The sequence below is a fragment of the Anopheles gambiae genome, chromosome 3, assembly GCF_943734735.2.
Source record: "Anopheles gambiae chromosome 3, idAnoGambNW_F1_1, whole genome shotgun sequence".
NCBI classification, from domain to species: Eukaryota; Metazoa; Arthropoda; class Insecta; order Diptera; family Culicidae; genus Anopheles; species Anopheles gambiae.
Window position 1 is genome coordinate 4,844,357 of NC_064602.1, and position 19,432 is coordinate 4,863,788.

Genomic DNA, 19,432 nt, shown 5'->3' on the forward strand with positions numbered 1-19,432 from the left:
CGCCAAATCGCTTTGGGTCGACATTGAAATATTGCGTATTGAAATATTCGTATGACATTGAAATATTTCGCAATGTTTTTCGCATCGAGGTCGAATACTTCCCATGTCGAGCGTTCCCGAAGGTTGCGCGGAGGCTGCCGACGACTGACAGCTTCCATCTCTGTCTCTCTCTCTCGTTCTGATCAAAACAAAACATTGAAATCATCAGAGGATGCAGTCGTAGCACGGACCGAAATTGCACATCTATAATTCTGTCCTATTTATTTTCTTTTATTCTATTGGTGGGTGTATCAAAATGGCGATGGAGTTGAGTATTTTAACGCTTAACATTTGGTAAGTTGTGTATCCTAATGGGAGCGTCTACAAATGTTCCTCTCAGCTGATGTGTTTTGTTCTTTGTGTGCTGCAGGGGTATTCCGTACGTGTCCAAGGATCGGGAGACTCGCGTGAAGGCCATCGGGGATGTGCTGGCCAGCGGCAACTACGACATCGTCTCACTGCAGGAAGTGTGGTCCGACAGTGACTATCAGTATTTGAAGCAGCGGGTGGAAAATGTGCTTCCCTTTTGCCACTATTTTTACAGGTAAGCAATGCCTGGCAAGCCGCAATAGAAAAAGGTGCGCAAAATGAATCACCGTTCGTTCTCGTTTTCTATCCCCTTCTCCAGTGGTGTCGTCGGTTCAGGGTTGGCGGTTCTCTCGCGCTACCCGATTGTGGCGGCTTTCTTCCATGCCTGGTCGGTGAATGGGTACATCCATCGCATTCAGCACGGCGACTGGTTCGGTGGGAAGGGGGTCGGCATGGCGAAAATCTCCGTCAACGATCAGCTGGTGCATGTGTACGTTGCGCATGTAAGTACGATGGGAAACGCCGCATTACGGGGCTGCATTAATCATGAGCCAGGGAATCGAGTCAACAGGTTTAGAATCTGTAAAGGGTGCCTCTGATTGCTTCCAGCTAGATTGGATCTAAGTTTGACGTGTGACGGGTGCTGTGTTGGCATTAAGATATCGTTTATGAACTATTTTGTTGTGTTTCACTCGCTCCCCCGGAGACCTGTAGACAGGGAAGGTTAATGTAGGGGTTCGTTTTTGTTCCAACACTGCGGGGTGATTAGGTGTCACTGGTCTTGAATGATCACCAGTAACTTCCTGCTTCCTGTCCTGGCTATGCTGACCAATCCAATGGCCGGAGATGTATGGTAATGAATTTTCATAATATGTTAATGATGGCGCCCCTGAGAGAGAAACACACACACACACTTGCCCGCAACAAGTTAAATATTACATTAAAAATCTTCCATTGCTATACCTCTTCCCCGACAGCTTCATGCGGAGTACAACCGGCAGTGTGACGACTACATGGCGCATCGTGTGATACAGGCGCACGATACGGCCCAGTTTATTGAAAGTACGCGCGGCCAGTCGGTGCTGCAGGTGCTGGCCGGCGATCTGAACACCGAGCCGGGAGATCTCGCCTACCGTGTGCTGGTAACTAGCTCCAAGTTGAAGGATTCATACGATCGCAAATCCATTGGGAGCGGGGTCGGTACGAATGAATGCCACACAAACAGCTACACCGACCCAATGGCAGCCAAACAGCTCCCGAATGGAAAGCGGATCGACTACATCTTGTACCGCATAGGGGATCATTATGAAGGACGATTGTTGGAGCATCGATTACCCCTGCCGGAGCGTGTGCCCGGTCAAACGTTCAGCTACTCTGACCATGAGGCCGTGTACGCTAAGCTCATACTGAAGAAAAGCTCTTCCACGTCGACCATCCAGAACCTGATCGCCTGCAACAGCGGCAAAGTGCGGGAAGAGGACAGCTGCAGCCGGGAATCGCGCGAAGAAACGGACCGGGAAGCCGTGCTGTCACTGCGGGAGAGTGTGGCCATATGCAACGAAAGCCTAAAGCAGCTGGAATCGCACCGACGCAGCTACACGCTGATGGCGATCGGGGTGATCATCGCACTGATCTACATGCTCGAGCTGCAGGCACCGTACGGGCTGAAGATAGCTTTTCTGGTGCTGAAATTCCTGCTCTGTGCTGTAATCATCTTTTTCGTCGTAATGGCCACGATTTGGAACGTGATGGAAAAGCATGGCATACTGGCCGGCAAGCTGTCGATGGAAATTGCCCTGAAAGGGTACAGTCTCGACGGGACGACGGTCGGTGGTTATGGGCTGAAGGGTGAAAAATAAAACAACTCAAGGGCGTGTGCGTTGCTGGCTGCTCGCTCGATTTCAATCTTACGCTGTGCGTTCTCGCGTTTTACCAAACCCTTTTTCAAAGCACACGACCTTCAGCTAAATGCACCGCACCGCACGATAGAAGACTGCACCCGACCGTCGGGCAGCTAGATGCTGTTACAGCCAGCCAGTACAGACACACTGCACGCACGGTTAAATAGTTTTGTTAATATGCTGGATGAAATATAAACATTCCCCAAAAAATAGATACACCTTCCATGCCGGTTGAGGCACATGGGAAAACACTCAAGCACGCTCTTTGTTTTGTTTCGATTTCAAATTCACCACAGTCCACGGCCATCGTTTAGCAGCTATCTAGCCTGAAGCGGCTCGGGCCACACAATTTGCACAGTGGTACGGGTGTTGCAGGCATTCCCTTGATTCGCTGTTTTAGCGCTAAACGAAGTGTTGGTGATGCACCGGCTCACTGTTTCATGTCGACAGCGGTTTGCGATAAGTAATCTCTCGCGCGAGAGCTTTTCCAGGTGAGTCAGCAGCTGTGTCTCAGCGCTGTGTTTTTGAATTCACGTCTAGCAGTTCCGGTGGTTTATGAACCGTGTCAGGGTACGTGTCTAACAATTCGCAGCGTTTTTTGTGTTAGTAAGTTCAAAACAACCCAATTCTGCCCCACAACACGTTGCTTGAAAAGGATGTGATGGTTGCGGTTCGAAGCACCCGGGCTTAGTTCCGCATATGAGCAATCTGTTTTGAAGAACTTTCCAGCAGGCTGGCAGTTTCGTTCGTCATTCAGGCAGGTGGCAAAAACAATTATCTAATGAATAAATCATCTCTTGGCTGTCCGATGCACAAGTCAGACATCGACTGACATCGATGTTTTTGAATGAAATAGACATTTCCTTGGCTTGATCGAACAATTGGGGCATGAAAAAGGCTTGCTTTAGGCTTCCATCAGCTTATTGATACTATTTCTATTGACAACCAACTTCTAAATGTCTAAAAAATTGCTCTTATGCCAATCAATTTGAAAACTATCATTCCACCGTGGGTCGTCGTCTTTGGCACTTCGGCCCCAGTTCTTGCAGCGCACTCGAACGATCACGCTCACAAATTACACCAGAATGACGTCAATGAAGAAGAGCAGCATTGGGGAGGGCAGTGCGAGAAGTGCTGCAAAGCGGATTAGGTCTCAAGTGCAGCTCAATTGAAGTACTCGTCCTACAGCAGCGTGTGCGATCGGGCAGCAGCATTTGGTTCAATTTTGTAATTTTGTACCAATGGAAATCATTTCTCGCTTCTTCCCATTTCGTGTTCTTGCGCTACCTTTGCGCTGCCTTCCGCAAGAGCAATCTGCGGATGGAACATTCTAGAACCATCGAACAGATCGTGCCGTGGGATGGAAAAGCGATCGCCAGAAACGATCGCAATCGCAAATCGGGAACGGCCTCTGCCGTACATGACGTAAAGAAAAGTACGACGCCACATGTAGTACGATCTCGCATTGAATATGGATGCCGGGTGCGAAGGCTTCTTGGAAGCAGAAGCAATAGGGCAGTGGGAATTCCCGCAACCTGTTACCAGTTACCAGTTTTTGTTTTGCGAGAAGAAATGTCATCTGTGAACTGATTTCCGTGAAAAGACGTCGTTTGACGTCTTTCTGCTGCAGCTTGACCGATATAGTGGAAAAATACCTCCTTTCTATTGCGATTGTCGAGCAACGGGGCACACTTGGAGCGATAGACAGGCTTGGTATCGTACCGGACGCCGAGTTGTTGATGAGCGGACGGTTGCACAACGGCTGTGTTGGCAAGGCAGACACGCGCGCCGGCTTGTGATTAACGTTAAGCTGTGAACTTGAACTTGATCTCGTTTGGGTTTTGCTCACACTGGGCTGGGCTGGCAGGTTGGCGGGTTGATGAGTTCACGACAAGAGCCATCATGATCATGAACATCCAACGGTGTATTGGAGAGTTTGGAAGATACGCCTAAACAGACCAGACGATGTCGATCGTAACTCAACAATTTGGAGAAACATTGGAAGCGAAAGATGCCCCGCAGACATCTATAAAGCTGTTTATCGAAACATGATCGCTAGAGCCGCGTTCAAAACGAGTTACTGCACAACTCCAACTCTGGGCTCCACTAGCCGGTCTGAAGACGTTCAAAGATCAACTCCACATCGTATCTTACTGTACTTTTTTTTGACTTTGTTTTATGCCATTTAGCAGTAGAAGCTATGGCAGAGATCATTGACACATGATCATGCCATGATCGAAAAACTGCGATGATTGATTGGGCAACTGTCACAAAGTGGCGCATTTCGGGACGGGGGAAATGGAAGACTTGGCAAGAACTCGCACACACACACACACACACACACACACACACACACGTGTTCTTTATCCGATATAGTAAGAGTAAGAAAATTGAAATAGTTTGCAAACTAACCAGAACCAGGGTCAATGCTCTACTACTGGTAAGCTATCTCGCAACGAAACGATGCTGCAACCGTTTCGATCCGGATGTACAGGTTTGTATGATGTTTTTAGTAGTTTTAACGAGGAAAGTCATAAGTTTGCAATTTTATTCGACCAACAACAGAGTGGGACACAGTGGGACCAGTAAATGGAGTTGTTTTATATTTAGGTTGAAGTGAAGTTTTCTTCCCGTTGCGTACACCGGTTACATCATTGCACTGCGCCAAAAAGAGAACGAGTTTTTGCTGCATTTTTGCACTGCAGCAAACAGTTCTTCGTTTTACTTTCAAAGCAACGCGAGTGGAAAACGATCAACTTTAAAGCTTGAAATGAGGCGCAGCAAAGGCAAAAACTGGCATCCCGATCGATTGCTCACTGTCATGCCGAATTATTGCTTCTATTGATCGGTTGCCGACTTTGACCGCCGTTTTGCGGGCGCCCGGACCCCAAGGGCAGAGGAATTAACCGTCCGTGACGTTCGTGTATTCAAATGTCTGGACTTGGGGCAGACAACACGGTTTTGCAGCAAAAGTGTAATACTGTTCTTCAAGCCAGTTCTTCCTTCGCCATGAATCATGCTCAATTGCAATTGGAGGGCTGTGAATCGTACAGCTGTTAATTGATAACCTGTCAGCGGAGCTGTACAGCATCGGTCGAAGGCGTGATGGGTCGAAGTTGTTTTTTTTTTGGCAGTGAAGAGATGCAACGAACCGTACACGTCAATGTGTCCAAATTAAATGGAATTACGTGCTTTGAATGTAGCTTTTAGCGGAATTCGTCTTATTAGATTCAAGGATGACGGTCCCTTTGTCAAAAGAATCTTTTAGGATAAGAATGGCTCCTGCATTAAAAATAAACGTACGGAAACGATCGATTGACAGATATGATATGAAGGCTTTACAATAGCTTCTTGAGTGTGGCTCACAAAAATAAAAAAAAATGCTTTTAGAACAGATCAAACTGCGTTGGACGAGATAACTGGTTTGATGCGGAAATGCAGTAGCTAGACACGTTCCTTACTCGAGCGTCCGTGTTTACCCTTACAGTAGCAGCTGCCGCAGCAGCAAAAAATCTTTCCACTCCAACTTTACCCCATCCAAGACGCACCATAAACCGAGGTAAATGACGCACACGGAGGCCATTGACTTTAGCCCAAAGAAACCGAAGTGTCATCGAATGTAGTACAGCAGCAGCATCTCGACTTGAGAGCCCCTCACGATCATTAGGAAGATCACTTAGTTGTTTGGTGGTTTAGGCTGTTTGATGTTGTTAGATGAGCGAAGAAAACCAACATCCACGATCGTGAGCCCGTGCAAAAAAACAAATGGCGTGTAATTTATTATACCTGTGACTAACTGGAAATCGTTTTGGGGTGGAAAATTTCTCACCCTCTTTTTAATCCACCTCTAATTGACCGCCAACAAGCTCGCCGCCGCTGGTGTGGGGTTTGGTTTTGTTGGCGTGAAAAGAAGGTAAGGAAGCGAGCGAAACAAAACAAAAAAGCAACAAGTTGCACAATTAGCACATACTTACTGCAAAGTCTATCGTGTGTCCGTAGGCGTTAAATGGTTCTTACTGTTAATGATCGATGGACGTTAGGGGAGGTGGTTTTGTTCCCCGTCAAACACCGTCAAACAATTGCTAACTCTACCGCTAACCATGCGTAAACAATCGATCCAATCATTGGCAAAAACTGTAATGGAAAAACTTTGTGAACACACCAACTTACGGCTAGTAAGTGGTACCGATCGTTTCCACCGTTAAGATAAGCTGTTTGGCTCTATCGTTGGAGGTGGTTTTTTGGGGACGTTTTCGTAATCGGGCACGTGAGCCATGGGTTTGCAAAACAATAATAGATAAACACTAACCTCGTTGTCTCACAAGATAAACCTTTTACCGGTTGAGCCCTACAAACAAGCAAATGGGCTAAAGAAATGGATGAAGCAGAAGAGCAAAAGAGACGTTTACTGTTTACTGCGACGATTTAGATTTAAGGTCAATCGTAGTAGGCCATCATCTTCACACTCGACTACCCCACAGTGCATGCTACGATCATTCAGTAATTGATCGATGTTTTACGTTAAACCAACTGCAGATCAACTCGTCTACCAGAGAATAAATGAAGTTAAACAACCAGGGGGCCCGTCTGGTGGTACAGTCGTCAACTTGCACGACTTAACAACATACCCGTCATGGGTTCAAACCCCGAATAGACCGTGCTCCCATACGTAGGACTGACTATCCTGCTATGGTAACAATAAGTCACTGAAAGCCAAGCTCACTTCACTAGTGGGTACAGGCAGGCCTTGACCGACAACGGTTGTTGTGCTAATGAAGAAGAAGAAACAACCAAAAATCGGTATAATAAGCCATGCGTAGTTGTAAATATTTGTTTCAAGAGGACATGAAAACGTATGATCGTGTTTTTTTAAATGCTTTTTATTTGTCTGCTCTCAGCTGACTTACCATGCTTTCGCTGTATTCAACCGTGACGTAAATGGGCAGTGTCCGTCCGTTTGCTAAAAAAACCCGCTGTCGCAAAAAGCGGGACTGTTTACAGACTTCAATCTCAAGCGGGTAGGAGGAGTACGTAGAGCTTTTTGTTTATCCTCTAAATCAGTTTTGAGCCTATGTTTACTCCCTTTGTATGACGAAGGAGAAAATGGCAGAGAGTCCAGAAAGTTTCACTGCCCCAGTAAGATGAGGCGTTATGTGTAGGATTTTGAAGGTGAATCTAATAATGATGAGAAAATCAATTATTTCCGGTAGAAGATTGGAAGCAAAAACCTAAAATCCACCACCCAATTTAAGCTAGAATAGGTTCGATAGAAGATGAAAGTGATCAACAAGTAGTGTAAAAAGCATGATCTAGCCATTCGTTCTTTTTCCCTCTCAAAAACTTCTTCTGTTTTGGGCACAAAGAATGATCGACAAACTGACGTGGGGGCAGGTTAGAATCAAACATTGAGGGAAGTGTGATTTGCGTAATTTGGCAATTTTGGACCGGGGGATTTCCCGGAATAGTTGGTTTCAGAATTGAACAGTCGTTCAAGTGCAGCACAATTTTCGACGGCGGGTAATTATAGTATTATTTTGCGCTTCTAGTTTGCCTTTCTACACTTTTAACGCACCCAATTTATATTGCGCATTGCGCGATTTGATTTGTTCGCGCCGCTGTTTATTATTGATCTTTGTTGATCGTGTTTTCCTGTGTTTGGTTTGTGTTTGTGGTGTGCGTCGAGTCTAATTACAGTGAGTCATCTTGTGACGTAGACGATGATGGAGAGGCGGATGGAAAATATCATCTCGCTAGACACATTTCCGTGTATCGACTTCATTAAAGTCATTCATTCTTTGGGCATTAGCTCTAGTCAATACGTCTTAACCTTAACCTCTCGTATTGTTTTGACCACTTATCAGTTACGGGAGGCAGCTACTTACAGATTCTAATACACGCCGAGCAGAAACAAAAGCTAATGGATAACACTAATTACTGTGGCTGTTTTTCGTGATCGATTACCTCAGCACGCGACGCAAAACGATCGCAGAATATGTATTGGAAACCTTCCAAAGGGGTTCTCCGGCGGTGACTAATAACTCCTCTCCCACTCTTTGTGTGTGTGTCATTTCCAGTATGAAAAATAGGCCACCAAGATTGTGTTAATTGATCTGTGGAGACCGGCTACCGTTTTTTTGTTCTCCCGTTTTCGCATGCCGTTTGTTCTAGCACAGCCGTCGCCACTGTTTTGCGGTGATTTACCACAGAAAACACCGCTCTAGGCCTGGGCGGTGGTGCCGGTGTGGGTGTGTTATGAATTTTAATCAATGCACAGCCGCCGGAGTCTGTTCCAGCGGGGGAGGGCTTTGTCGTCAGTCGGATGGAAAATTATCGTTTACATGACCCCTTCGTGACTGCACGTGGCAAACAGAGAGATATGGAAACGGTTATGGATTCTCCTTCCCTGCAGGTCATTTGGAAGGTGTAACAAATAATGGAGTGGCTCGATTATTATTTCACCCGTTCCCCCCGCCCCAATGGGTGGAAAATTCTACTCCGAGACATGTAGAACAAACGATTCTCGCCTTGCTCGTTGCTCGTGCGCCAAGGGTAAGGGTTGTACGAGACAAGGTCCCAGCCTACTACGACCCAGCGCGGTACGAAATTACCTTCCTTTTTCGGATCATCACGAATCGGGTGAATGTTTTGCTCGATCGCATGTATCATAAATCAATGTAGCGAGGTGTACCTTCGCGCTTGGCCGATGGACCTTCGGCGATGGCTAGAGCCGTGTGCGATGTGGTTTGGTCCGGTTTTCTCCGGCCGAAAGGGAGGGTTTTTGAATTTCTCGTCTCGTCGAGTACATTCGGCAAGCATGATTGATATCTTTTTGCCTTAAATTTGGGGAACCCTTTTCGCCGTGGTGTGGCTTTCTTTTCTGCAAGATCCAATGTCCCCGATCTAGCAGGAACTAGCAGGAAGAGGCGATGCAAAAATATTAATCCACCTAGCAGGGTGGCTGCTGAAGCTGACCGTTAAGCGTACCACTTTGATTGACATTCGAAGATTAGCCGGCTTGCTTGACGAATATGCGCCAGGCCCCTGGTGCTCCGGTGCTGTTCTGCCAAATTTCTCTCAATCCGTCTCACTATTTGTCTAAGCGCGTTCGCCGTCGTTGCTAGCAGCTCAGCTTACATTTTGAGTCTGCTTTGCGGGGAACTGGTTTCGGGTCGACGATGGAGACGATTGCAAATCTTCTATCGGCCGCAGCCGACAAGACGCTTGACGAATCCCACACGTCTGGGTGCTACAAGACCAGACGATCGACTAATATTCACCAAAATGGTACACGATTTCACCTTCCCCAGTAAGCTCCTTTGCTTTCGTGTACTTATCAGCGTCTCCGGTCCTGCCTCTCGCCTCTATTGACCAACCGTTCTCGACCGTGGACGCCGCTGATCATGCTAATTATGCGCTGCGATGGTGAAGATTATGGCACAACATCGTCCCGAGGGCGTTCAAAGGCACAGACATCGCAGCGTCGAGTAGCTTTGAGCCAGCCCCATTGGTCCAAAAATAAATAAAATTAAACAACTTCAACCCACTCGTGGCTCATACAAGTTTGTTTATGCGATGTTCGCGGTCACCCCCGGTCATGGGGATGGGGGAGGGGAGAGAACTACGAGCGAAGAGTACTTGTAGACGCTGCATGGCAAAGAAGAGCGAACGAATCATACACGTCAAAGATGATGATGCTGTCGCGATAGCGCGTGTGCGATAAAACAGGAAGGACGATCAGCTGGTGTGGTTGAGCGGGCGAGCCAAGCCACAGCCGAAAAACAGCGAGCGAGCGCGCGACGTCAGGAAACTTCGACCCGAGTGGCGCGAGTGGAACGCCGGCGCAGACAAGCCGGCGGGAAGAAACGCAGCCAAGGCCTGAACGCACGAAAACAGAAACACGAAATAGGAAGCGGGGGACACATACACCGATACAGAAACAAAAACAAAAACAGCAGCAAGAAGGAGCATGACGGTTGAGAAAAGGCCGAGCAGCAGCGGGACCCCCTCGGTTTGCTCGGGAGGGTTTGGTTTGGCGAACAGGGAAGCGAACGAAATATGTTTCGTTCGGTATATAAGCTTGCTCCAGAGCTGCAGATAGTCACAGTTTGGCTTCTGCCTGTATTCAGTGAGCAGCAAACCGAGTTTCACCCCGAAAAGGGTAAGTATTCCCGGTGGCTTGGACCGAGGAGCTTGGACCCGGCGAAGGATCAAGTGAGGCAGGCAGGGGTAGGCGATCAAGATCGCAAAAGAGTAGATGACAGCTTAATTGGCAACACTGGTTACCGTTTAGTAATTTGTAAATGCTAGTGAAAAGGGGGAAGATATTCTAGGTGAGGCCGTGTAACAATATCCGGGAAAACAATAAGTGTGAGAGTGTGTGCAGTAATTAAAGCTTGAACGGTTTGCGCAATAGTGAGTTGCTTGCTGTAAAGGCGGGTTCGTCGCTTTTAGTGCGCCGTTGAAGTCTTTCGTTATTAATGCCAATTGTTGGCAATTGCGGCAGGTAGAAGCGATAGGATAATTGTTCGAAAGGTGTAAATCACTAGGTGATAAGAAGTTAAAGCTATTCTTCGTTTTAGAAAGGATAAAAGTAACTTTTAAAGTAATTGTTTGGATTAGTTCAGCAAGATAATAATTCCCTTCAAGATCATAGCTCGATCATGCCCTTTAAGTATGCGCAATGCCTCCAAACTTTACCACTCCATTCGATAATGTGCTAGGTACACATGTTTACAAACACCATTTGCACGATTCACAGGCCTCTATTTACCCGCCTGCGATCGTCCCGTCGAACCGTTTGCTCGGTGCAAAGTTTGTTTTTTTGTGCGGCGTTGTCGTTGATTTCTTAGAAATGGGGAAGGTAGAACGTAGATATTCAAAGACACCTCTTTCAGCGCACACACGCACACCCTTCAGAGGACGGTGTAATCAGTGATAACTAGCCAGACTGACTCATCACTTATCGTATGGTGGAGTACCGCTCGCGGCGTCCACTTCCCTCCCACGACCATGGCCCGGCACACGGAACCGATCCCAAAGATCCGCCACGTGGAGCAGCCGGTTTTTGCTGTTTGTGTGTTTGAGTGCGTTTGATTGCCACACAACACAATGCAAGGGTAGTGTGTGACATTAGTACGTTAGCGGGTTGCCGGAGCGCACAGCGCATTTGTGTTATTGCCCGTGCCATAGGTCAGAGCTGTAAATGGCGGGCGATGGCAGGCACGCGGTGTAGATAGTATATAATTTTGGTCTCAAATGCAGTGATAAAAACACTCAGCTCGGTTTGAGCGAATCGAGCGAAAGAGTTGTTGTGTAGCTGTGAAGTAGTAAACATGGTTTGAGCGTTTTCGCTCACTCGCTAATGTGATCGTGTTTATCGAACCAGTGTACTAACAACACCCCTTTTTCTATTTGTATTCTCACACAAAAACAGTCAACTAAACCCCCCCTCATCCGTGCAAAGATGAAATTCTTCGTCGTTGTCGCCCTGGCCCTAGTTGCCGCCGTTGCCGCCCAGGATAAGTACACCACCAAGTACGATGGTGTCGATCTGGACGAGATCCTGAAGTCGGACCGTCTGTTCAACAACTACTACAAGTGTCTGATGGATACTGGCCGCTGCACCCCGGACGGTAACGAGCTGAAGCGCATCCTGCCCGACGCCCTCAAGACCGACTGTGCCAAGTGTAGCGAGAAGCAGAAGAGTGGCACCGAGAAGGTGATCAACTACCTGATCGACAACCGCAAGGACCAGTGGGAGAACCTGCAGAAGAAGTACGACCCGGAGAACATCTACGTCAACAAGTACCGCGAGGATGCCAAGAAGAAGGGCATCAACCTGTAAGGAGTGTGCGCTATGTTTTTGTTAGTGTCACAAACAAACGATCTGGACCGCTTGCGCAACGAAATGGGACGTGCGAGATAATGTTTAGGGACTGAATTGACCGTACCGGGCAGGTAAACTGCATACCAGAACCAAGTGCCTCTTTACTTACATTCGCAAAACACACACACAAACACAAACCTACATAACCTACAGCTCAGAACAGCAGTGTTAGTTAGGCCGACGTTTCCAGCCTGCGAAGAGAGAGAGTGCCGGCGCATTCCTCGAACGGAGCAAACGATCGAGCTCGGCCCCCCTCTTCTAATGGTGACCGATACAGTTCGGTGATGTGATATGCGAAGGAAGAGCAGCAAAGCAAGTAGTCGTCGAATCCTATGGGTTCATGAAGCGTTAATAATTTGTTTTAAATGAAAACTCAACCCGCACGATCGTCTGGGCAAGAACAGCAGTGGACAGCGATCAACGGACGGTGTGTTGTGAAGCGGCGTCTTCTGAGCGAACTTTCAACACTTTTAAACTTCATCAGTACACCAATAAACAGAGACAACAAACAGTTTTAACTATAAAAAAAGCTTATTCGTCATATCTTACATTAGTCTCTCATATCCGAAATGATCATTAATATTTTTGTGGTACATAAATCTCTCCAAGAAACATCGGAAGCATCGAAAAAAAGAGCTCCCTTAGCAGTAGGTGACCTACTTTAAAAATCGGCTCATGGTTCAGCAGCATCATCTGTAAATACGACCACAGCCCCCTTGCATCGCACCATTTCGGGATCTGTTGCATAATAACATAATTTGTGCAGAGTTTCATCACCATCCATCCTTTTGCTGCGTGATGCAGCGCATTTCGAAACAAAGCACCCAAGCAGCAATAATAACAACCATTGTTGTATTGGGTGCAGCACAGTTGAAGAAGAGATGGCAACAGGGCGATGCAATCGATGCAGCAGCACCTCAAGTGGGCGCAGAGCTTTCATTTTCTTCCGAAAAAGGAAAGCGGTTTAAGTGTGATGCGTGTGCGGCTGCAGTTGGGGCAGGTGATGGTCGAACAAATTTCGATCATCTTTCCTTTGGCTAAGGTCAGAAGGTTGGATTTTGAGTAGGACTTGGTTGAGTAATGTGTGTGTGTGTGTGCCCACCCTTTCGATTTCCTTTTTTACGAAGGACAAAAAAGGGTCAATTCAATTGAGCGGCTTGGTCGGGGCAATTATCGATGGGATGTTGTTTTTGTTGTTGTTGAGAGGGAGGGACAGCTTGAGAGTGTTTAAGAATAACGTGGGTTGGAGAATCGAAGGTGTATTGCGTAAAAAGAGTGATGCAATCAGTGCATGCACAATATACTGACAGAGCACTAAGTCCACTGAAAAACAACCAGGATGAATCATCGAAATTCTCCTTCTAACCCGTTAAACCATGTGTCAGATTCGTTTAGTATGTCCTACTACGGTTTTAATTGCCCTTTTTTATTCTTGCATCTCCTGAGCCATGTGCCAAACCACCATGTCAACTGGAATGGAAATAAAAACGTGTCACTATTAAGTGACTCTCAATGCGTTTGTTTTTATCCAACCGTACCGTTACAAAAAATTATGCGTCTATCATAAAAGCCAGTTCCGTGCGAAATGTCCCGCTGGCTGTCCTTCGCTGGTTGCAACACACGCTAGTCCACTAGTGGGCATAGATTTGCAGACAGCTTTAGTAGCTCACCCACGGATGAATCATCCGTGGCTGCAGCTGCACTCTTAATGCACGAAAAGCGCTTTTTAATGTCGGCGGTACACGAGGTCGACGCATTTTGGACCAAGTTCGGTGGGCATGAAAAACGCTCCATTGTACAACGGTGATCGGCCGCGGAGGTCGGACAGAACCGGCGGCAAATTATGACTCTTAGCGTCAAAAACGCATCGCCGACCTTTTTCTTCACTCACGTGCATGGGGCACAGGCACGAGAGTGCCATCTAATGATGGACTGTCAGGGGGGAGGGGAGGAAGCCGCCATTAGCGAGAAATTGGAGTCGATCGAACTGAGTCCGACTGAGCTTGTCGTCGCTTTGGCACACGGTGGAGCAGGCGCTGTAGAAAATTGCATACTGTAGGAAACTACGTTGTATGTGTCTAGCCACGATTGCACACGCAAATGTGTAGAAATGAAGATTACTAGCTAGACAGGCTATGTATTTGTGTGAATTATTGACGCTATGAAGCGAATGTGATTTTTATTACACACAATTGCAGTACATGGTGGCGTTTGTGCTTCCATTTTCACTCCGCATCCGACTGTCCTTCACGGTGGTCATGATCTTGAGAGTTATGCTCGGTTGCGTGGGCTACGGTCTCAGTGTCTGCGTCGCCGTCGCCGCTCGACGATAAGTCGCGGTCTTCCTGCTTCACGTGCTCGGCCAGTGCGTCCGACTGCATGTACTTCCGCCGGTACTCGCCGGTCGGATCGTACAGCTGCTCGAGGATCGCGAAATCGTCCGGCCGGTTGGCGACGATGAACTTGATCACCTTGTCCGAACCGATCCGTTGCTTTTCGGAGCATTTCACGCAATCGCTCATCAGCGCATCGGGAAGGTTGTCTGTTAGGAGGAGTTGGAAGATGATAAAAGTTGAAGCAGGTCGGTTTATGGTCGAGCACGAGGCAAGCCTTTCACGCCCACACCAACCTACCTTTCAGCTCTCGGCCGTCGGGCGTACAAGGACCAACGTTTTTCAGACAGTTCATGTAGTTGTCCATCAAACGTTTACTGCTGAAAATTTCCTCCAGATCGATGTTATCGTACTTGGTGACGTAGGTTTCGTTCGCTGTTTCACCGAGCACGATCGCCACGAACAGCAACAGTAGTAGAAAGCGCTCCATGACTAAAAACCACACACAGTTTTATCACTACACACGATCACTTTGGCGTTCTTTCAGTTGAGAGTTTTGCGGACGAACAACCACAGCATCTGCTTATCGATGGCAGTTTTATATGCCAGCCGAATGGCAATTTAGTCAAATTAGCCACTGATAAGTCTGGATACATAAACGAATAATCGATGGTACAGACCGTGCGTGCTGCAATTCTATCAATTTCTGTAATAGGCAATAACATTATTATCACCTTGCATTCAACCTAGCATTGAAAGTAATCGTTTTGTTTTCATATGGTAGATGAAGCACGATATCATCATACATTGATAAGTCAGTTGTAGAAGAAAACTATAGAAACTATTTTTTGTTGCTTACTGTAGGATTCAAGTTAAAGAATAATCACACAGAATAGTTTCTGATTCTAAATGATAAAGTCAATCCCGTTTGAATACAGGGTTTCCCACGATTTATTGGTTGGATCTCATCAATTTTTGGTTGGTTCCCATATTTTTTTAGTGCGTTCCCACGATTTTTTGGCCGTTTCCCAGATTTTTTTGGTCCAATTGTATTGATATCCATTCGGAAAATACCAATAAATTATGGGAACGAACTAAAAATCCATGGGATACGACCAAAAATTCGTGGGAATTCACCAAAAAATCATGGGAACTGACCAATAAATCGTGGGAAACCCTGTAAGCACTGGAAGCTGTGTAGGGAAATGCATATTGTTGTGAAACGTTAAATTAAGTGTTTGAAATCTTCTTTAGTAAATCGCGAATTTTAAACACTCTTCGTAGAGCGAGATATTAAATTGCATATGTTACAGGCGCAAAGGAATGTATCGCAATGGAAGCATATAGTTCAGGCGTTTAATACTCCTGTCGCGACTTGCATACAATATTGGAACGATTATTGCGTACGATGTGTTTGAAAAGTATCATCAGTGTGTTACTTTACTAAAGAAGATATAATAATAGTAGTTAAATGCTTGTCAGGCCATTTGAATGTGGTTGAGTTTGTGATTTTGAGGAAGAATAATCCTTCTATCCTTCATTGACAGGAACATACCAAAAAAAAAAAAGTTAGATACCGACACAAGCAGCTGATAACCGTCAATGAACCCACGTACAAATAGTGGCCCAATAAACCGCATCGCACCATTCTCACATTTCAATCCGCATCATTCTAAAACGTTGTCCATTTATTTTGATTTACGAATTTCTTTCACCGCGACGACGCACGTTGTCCGAACCAGTTAGCAGTTCGGCTGGTTGAAGATTGATATTAGCAGCTCACATGCCTGTCCGATGTGGCATGGCACGCCCTGGTAAGATGGCGGGAGAACGATGCAGTAGCGCACGTTGTTTGCCATTGAGAGCATTAAGTAGCGCTAATGTTTGAAATTAAGTGACTCAGTACATGCGCGCCTCGAGACATGGAGACGTTATGGAAATGGGAAACGAACACAATTGTCACGATAGCATAATTGATTGAGCATGTTTAGGATGTTACGGTAGCTCGGGCGCTTTCAAACGAGAACGTGACCAACATAATTGAAAGAACATTAGAAAAAAGAACAAAATAAGGAAATAAACTAAACAAACAATCTTGTCAGCAAATCTGAACAAAACGCATCCTACTGTCAATCTCGGGTTAATCTTGTTCTCGAAAGTTCCCCTAGACACGACGCAAATCGAATGGAGATTTCAATTTAAATGATAAAGCAGCAATTTAGCGTCGGCAGCGCCAGACCAAGGGTCTGGGCTAAATCCAATCAGCTGACCGTCTCGTGGTGGAAGCAGCGTGCTCCATCCCTAAACTCCACAGTGATCTTGCTCCGTTTAGCATTGTCCTAAGTTTACCGAGTGAGTAAAGCCTGAGGGACTGGCGTAAGGTGTGATTTTGACTGCCATTCAATGTTTCAACGGCAACCGTAAGTCGAGTGGCAAGCGCGGACAGGCGGCATGACGAAGCGTAAGAAAAGGCACTCATAATTCTAGCGACGAGCAACGATCGTCCATCCCCCTTGCGCTTCGCCTGTGACGTGCGTAATCGAGCTCGATCGAGGGGACGCTTTGCGCGAAGGAGGCGCAGAACAGGGAAGCTCAATTGTGCAAAAGACTCGCGGCCGCACTCAGTACGCGTTCGATTATCGCACCGAGTGAAGCGTCGCACAACGTTCACAACTTGCGCGTCGTGTGGTTTTGGGCGATTCCATTCGTCGGTGACACGAAACGTGCTCTGTTTGTAACTGTCTGTTGATATTAGAGTATCCTGAACACAGTAGAACAATGGCCACGATTGGAAGCCGAATCGTGCTAGTGCTGTTTTGTTTCGTGCTGGGGAATTTCGTACTGTTTCACGATCGTGAGCGGATCGTTCTCGCGCAGTACATCGAAGATGAAACGTCATTACGCGGGCTCGACTTTCTTGGTGATTCGCCCAAAGGTGTGTCTAAAAAGAGTGCGTGTTGGGGCAAAAATGAATAACTATATATGTTATTGTATCTTTCTCGTAGGACTTTTTGGACGATGGCACTCCGAGAAGCAATATTTGAGACGCTTGCATCTCGATCGTACGGGCGAATGATCGATGACCTTGAAATGCAACCGTCTCTCTAGTGCTTCTATCAATCGAAAGCAGGTTTATCGAATACTCAGGACAATTGAAATTCGATCTGGTGTTATAATCCGTGTCATTGACTTGGCGATGGTTTGGAACGGTTTGTTGACCGTTGCAATCGATGTCACACGCTGTTGGCAAGTTTTACCGTTTAATTGGAAAGGTCAATGTTTGTTTGGTGGTGTATTTTGGCGGGGCTGCCAAGCAAACAGAAAATTGGGAATGCTGAATATTTCACCCGTTTCACACTTGGATTCTTTAAGGATTTAAGAAACAAAACCATACACTATATCATTTAGCAATGTTTGCCTAACGCTTCAAAGTCAGTGTATTGACCGTTTAGAGGTCACAAAGAGACGTTCAGATTAAAAAAAAGTGCTACTTCAGTTTTGGAACTCCATACTAGAGGGTAGCCACACAAGCTCAACACTCATCATTGGTACAAGAAGTACTCATTCGTTCAGTGAAAAAAAAACAAACCTCACACACTTTTTTCTCCACCGTTTATCGACGAGCAGCAATTACGCGCATCCATTGTTCTGGTGTCTCGTGCTGTTCGTACAAAGTTGGGCTATGCTGTGACGCGCAAAAAGAACCTCGTCTTATTGAGCATACTTCACGCAAAGGGTTGAAACGTTCGTTTCGGTATAATTTTGTGCCCATCAATAATGGACACTCATGCTCTGACGTCAGAATGTGCTTCGAGTTCAGTTCGAATTATCCGTGTAGGTTTAAAATGATAGATAGGGAGTTGTCGATCGTTACGGGTGTTTCTTTGGTTTTGTTGCCAGAGCGGAAATACTTATGTTGGACCATATGTTTAATCTATTTTCAGGGATGAATTACCTTAGGACAAAGCCATCCAGGAGTGTTGCAAGTTATCAACGAAAGAAATTAAATATAATTAGCTTTAGGTTGTACTGTCGAAGTGTGTGTGTTATATGATGAAGATATGAATATTGTTTAAAACTCATAATTGAAGTTTAATAAAAAGTAATATTTGTAAAAATCTATACGATGTTACGATTACGATACGATTTGTCTAATAAATGCTGATGTTGAATGTTAATTGCATTCGAAAAAAACATTTTTTTTTGTACAGTTAATGTCAAATTGATTTAATTTTAAAACTGGCTATAAAAACAGCAACATGAAAGCTATTTTTAGAATAACATCAATTTCGCCTGAACGTTATGCTATCGCGGTAACATATTGCAGATTGCGCCTGCAGGGTATGCAACGTGAGAGGGAAGCGTTTCACGCTAAACGCTATAAAACGTTCGTTCCATAAACAACGACACGACCAGCAAATTTATTCAAATTTGATGGCGATTTTTTGTGCATTTCTAAATACGATTAAAATTCACAAAAGTCTTCCGTTATTCTCTTTTGATAATAGGCCGCATCTGTTTTCTATTCATGGGTCGATAACACAGCAGGAAATTATGCTGTGTGTGAATCACGGTGAACAGTTAGGTGTAGGTTTTGTTGACGGAAGCGAATGTGCGATACAGTTATGCAATAACATAAACAAAGATTTTTTTTAACTTTCGAATGACTAGCAGCTGTATGTAGATGATACAAGTCAAATTAAAGCTAGTGTGCAATAGCAAACATCATACAAAGCTGGTCAGAAAAGTGTGAAGGTCCAATGTTTGAAAATTTGATTTAAAATGAACAAAATACGTACGCGTATGTTGATTCATGCTTGATGAAAATAAGTACACATCTTCTAGCAGGCAGATCTATTATTTTCCATTCATAATCTTCATCTCTTTTCATACAAAATACGTGTAGCGAAGAAGGTTACACGCATCATTAAGCCTATAGAGCGTCATGTTTCTCGTCGAAATGA

At 45.7% G+C, this 19,432-nt stretch overlaps 3 protein-coding genes and 1 long non-coding RNA gene across 6 annotated transcripts; 3 read left to right on the forward strand and 1 right to left on the reverse strand.

The window, feature by feature from the left end:
- Window positions 1–166: 166 nt before the first annotated feature.
- Window positions 167–2,505, forward strand: LOC5668238 (putative neutral sphingomyelinase). The gene is made up of 4 exons (XM_001688976.2): window positions 167–333; window positions 410–583; window positions 668–851; window positions 1,326–2,505. The coding sequence occupies exons 1-4, from the start codon at window positions 296–298 to the stop codon at window positions 2,205–2,207; spliced, it is 1,278 nt and encodes a 425-aa protein (XP_001689028.2). The 5' UTR covers window positions 167–295; the 3' UTR covers window positions 2,208–2,505.
- A 7,766-nt stretch (window positions 2,506–10,271) lies between these two features.
- Window positions 10,272–12,342, forward strand: LOC1277896 (ejaculatory bulb-specific protein 3). Of its 2 annotated transcripts, none has more exons than XM_061658512.1 (2): window positions 10,272–10,407; window positions 11,683–12,342. In XM_061658512.1, the coding sequence occupies exon 2, from the start codon at window positions 11,713–11,715 to the stop codon at window positions 12,091–12,093; it is 381 nt and encodes a 126-aa protein (XP_061514496.1). In that variant the 5' UTR covers window positions 10,272–10,407; window positions 11,683–11,712; the 3' UTR covers window positions 12,094–12,342. The 2 variants fall into 2 exon arrangements, with proteins under 2 accessions (XP_061514496.1, XP_061514497.1); XM_061658513.1 differs by having other exon boundaries at window positions 10,406–10,579.
- Window positions 12,343–14,273: 1,931 nt separating this feature from the next.
- LOC1277895 (ejaculatory bulb-specific protein 3) lies at window positions 14,274–15,217 on the reverse strand. The gene is made up of 2 exons (XM_317404.3): window positions 14,769–15,217; window positions 14,274–14,677 (listed from the first exon to the last, which is right to left on the reverse strand). Exons 1-2 carry the CDS (start codon window positions 14,956–14,958, stop codon window positions 14,361–14,363), a joined length of 507 nt encoding a protein of 168 aa, XP_317404.3. The 5' UTR covers window positions 14,959–15,217; the 3' UTR covers window positions 14,274–14,360.
- Window positions 15,218–16,059: 842 nt separating this feature from the next.
- On the forward strand, window positions 16,060–18,590 carry LOC4578339 (uncharacterized). 2 transcript variants are annotated; one of them, XR_009766162.1, is made up of 3 exons: window positions 16,712–17,403; window positions 17,474–18,302; window positions 18,413–18,590. It is a non-coding gene; the product is annotated as an uncharacterized LOC4578339 (long non-coding RNA). The 2 variants fall into 2 exon arrangements; XR_009766161.1 differs by having other exon boundaries at window positions 16,060–17,403; window positions 17,474–18,590.
- The last annotated feature ends 842 nt before the right edge of the window (window positions 18,591–19,432 follow it).

Excerpts from the sequence above, each read along its gene's own strand:
- LOC5668238 (XM_001688976.2), top strand. The coding sequence starts at position 296 with ATGGCGATGGAGTTGAGTATTTTAACGCTTAACATTTG. Across the intron at positions 334-409 it reads ATTTTAACGCTTAACATTTG|GGGTATTCCGTACGTGTCCA; the intron begins GTAAGTTGTGTA and ends TGTGTGCTGCAG. Across the intron at positions 584-667 it reads TTTTGCCACTATTTTTACAG|TGGTGTCGTCGGTTCAGGGT; the intron begins GTAAGCAATGCC and ends CCCCTTCTCCAG.
- LOC1277896 (XM_061658512.1), top strand. The coding sequence starts at position 11,713 with ATGAAATTCTTCGTCGTTGTCGCCCTGGCCCTAGTTGCCGCCGTTGCC.
- LOC1277895 (XM_317404.3), bottom strand. The coding sequence starts at position 14,958 with ATGGAGCGCTTTCTACTACTGTTGCTGTTCGTGGCGATCGTGCTCGGT. Across the intron at positions 14,678-14,768 it reads CGACGGCCGAGAGCTGAAAG|ACAACCTTCCCGATGCGCTG; the intron begins GTAGGTTGGTGT and ends TCCTCCTAACAG.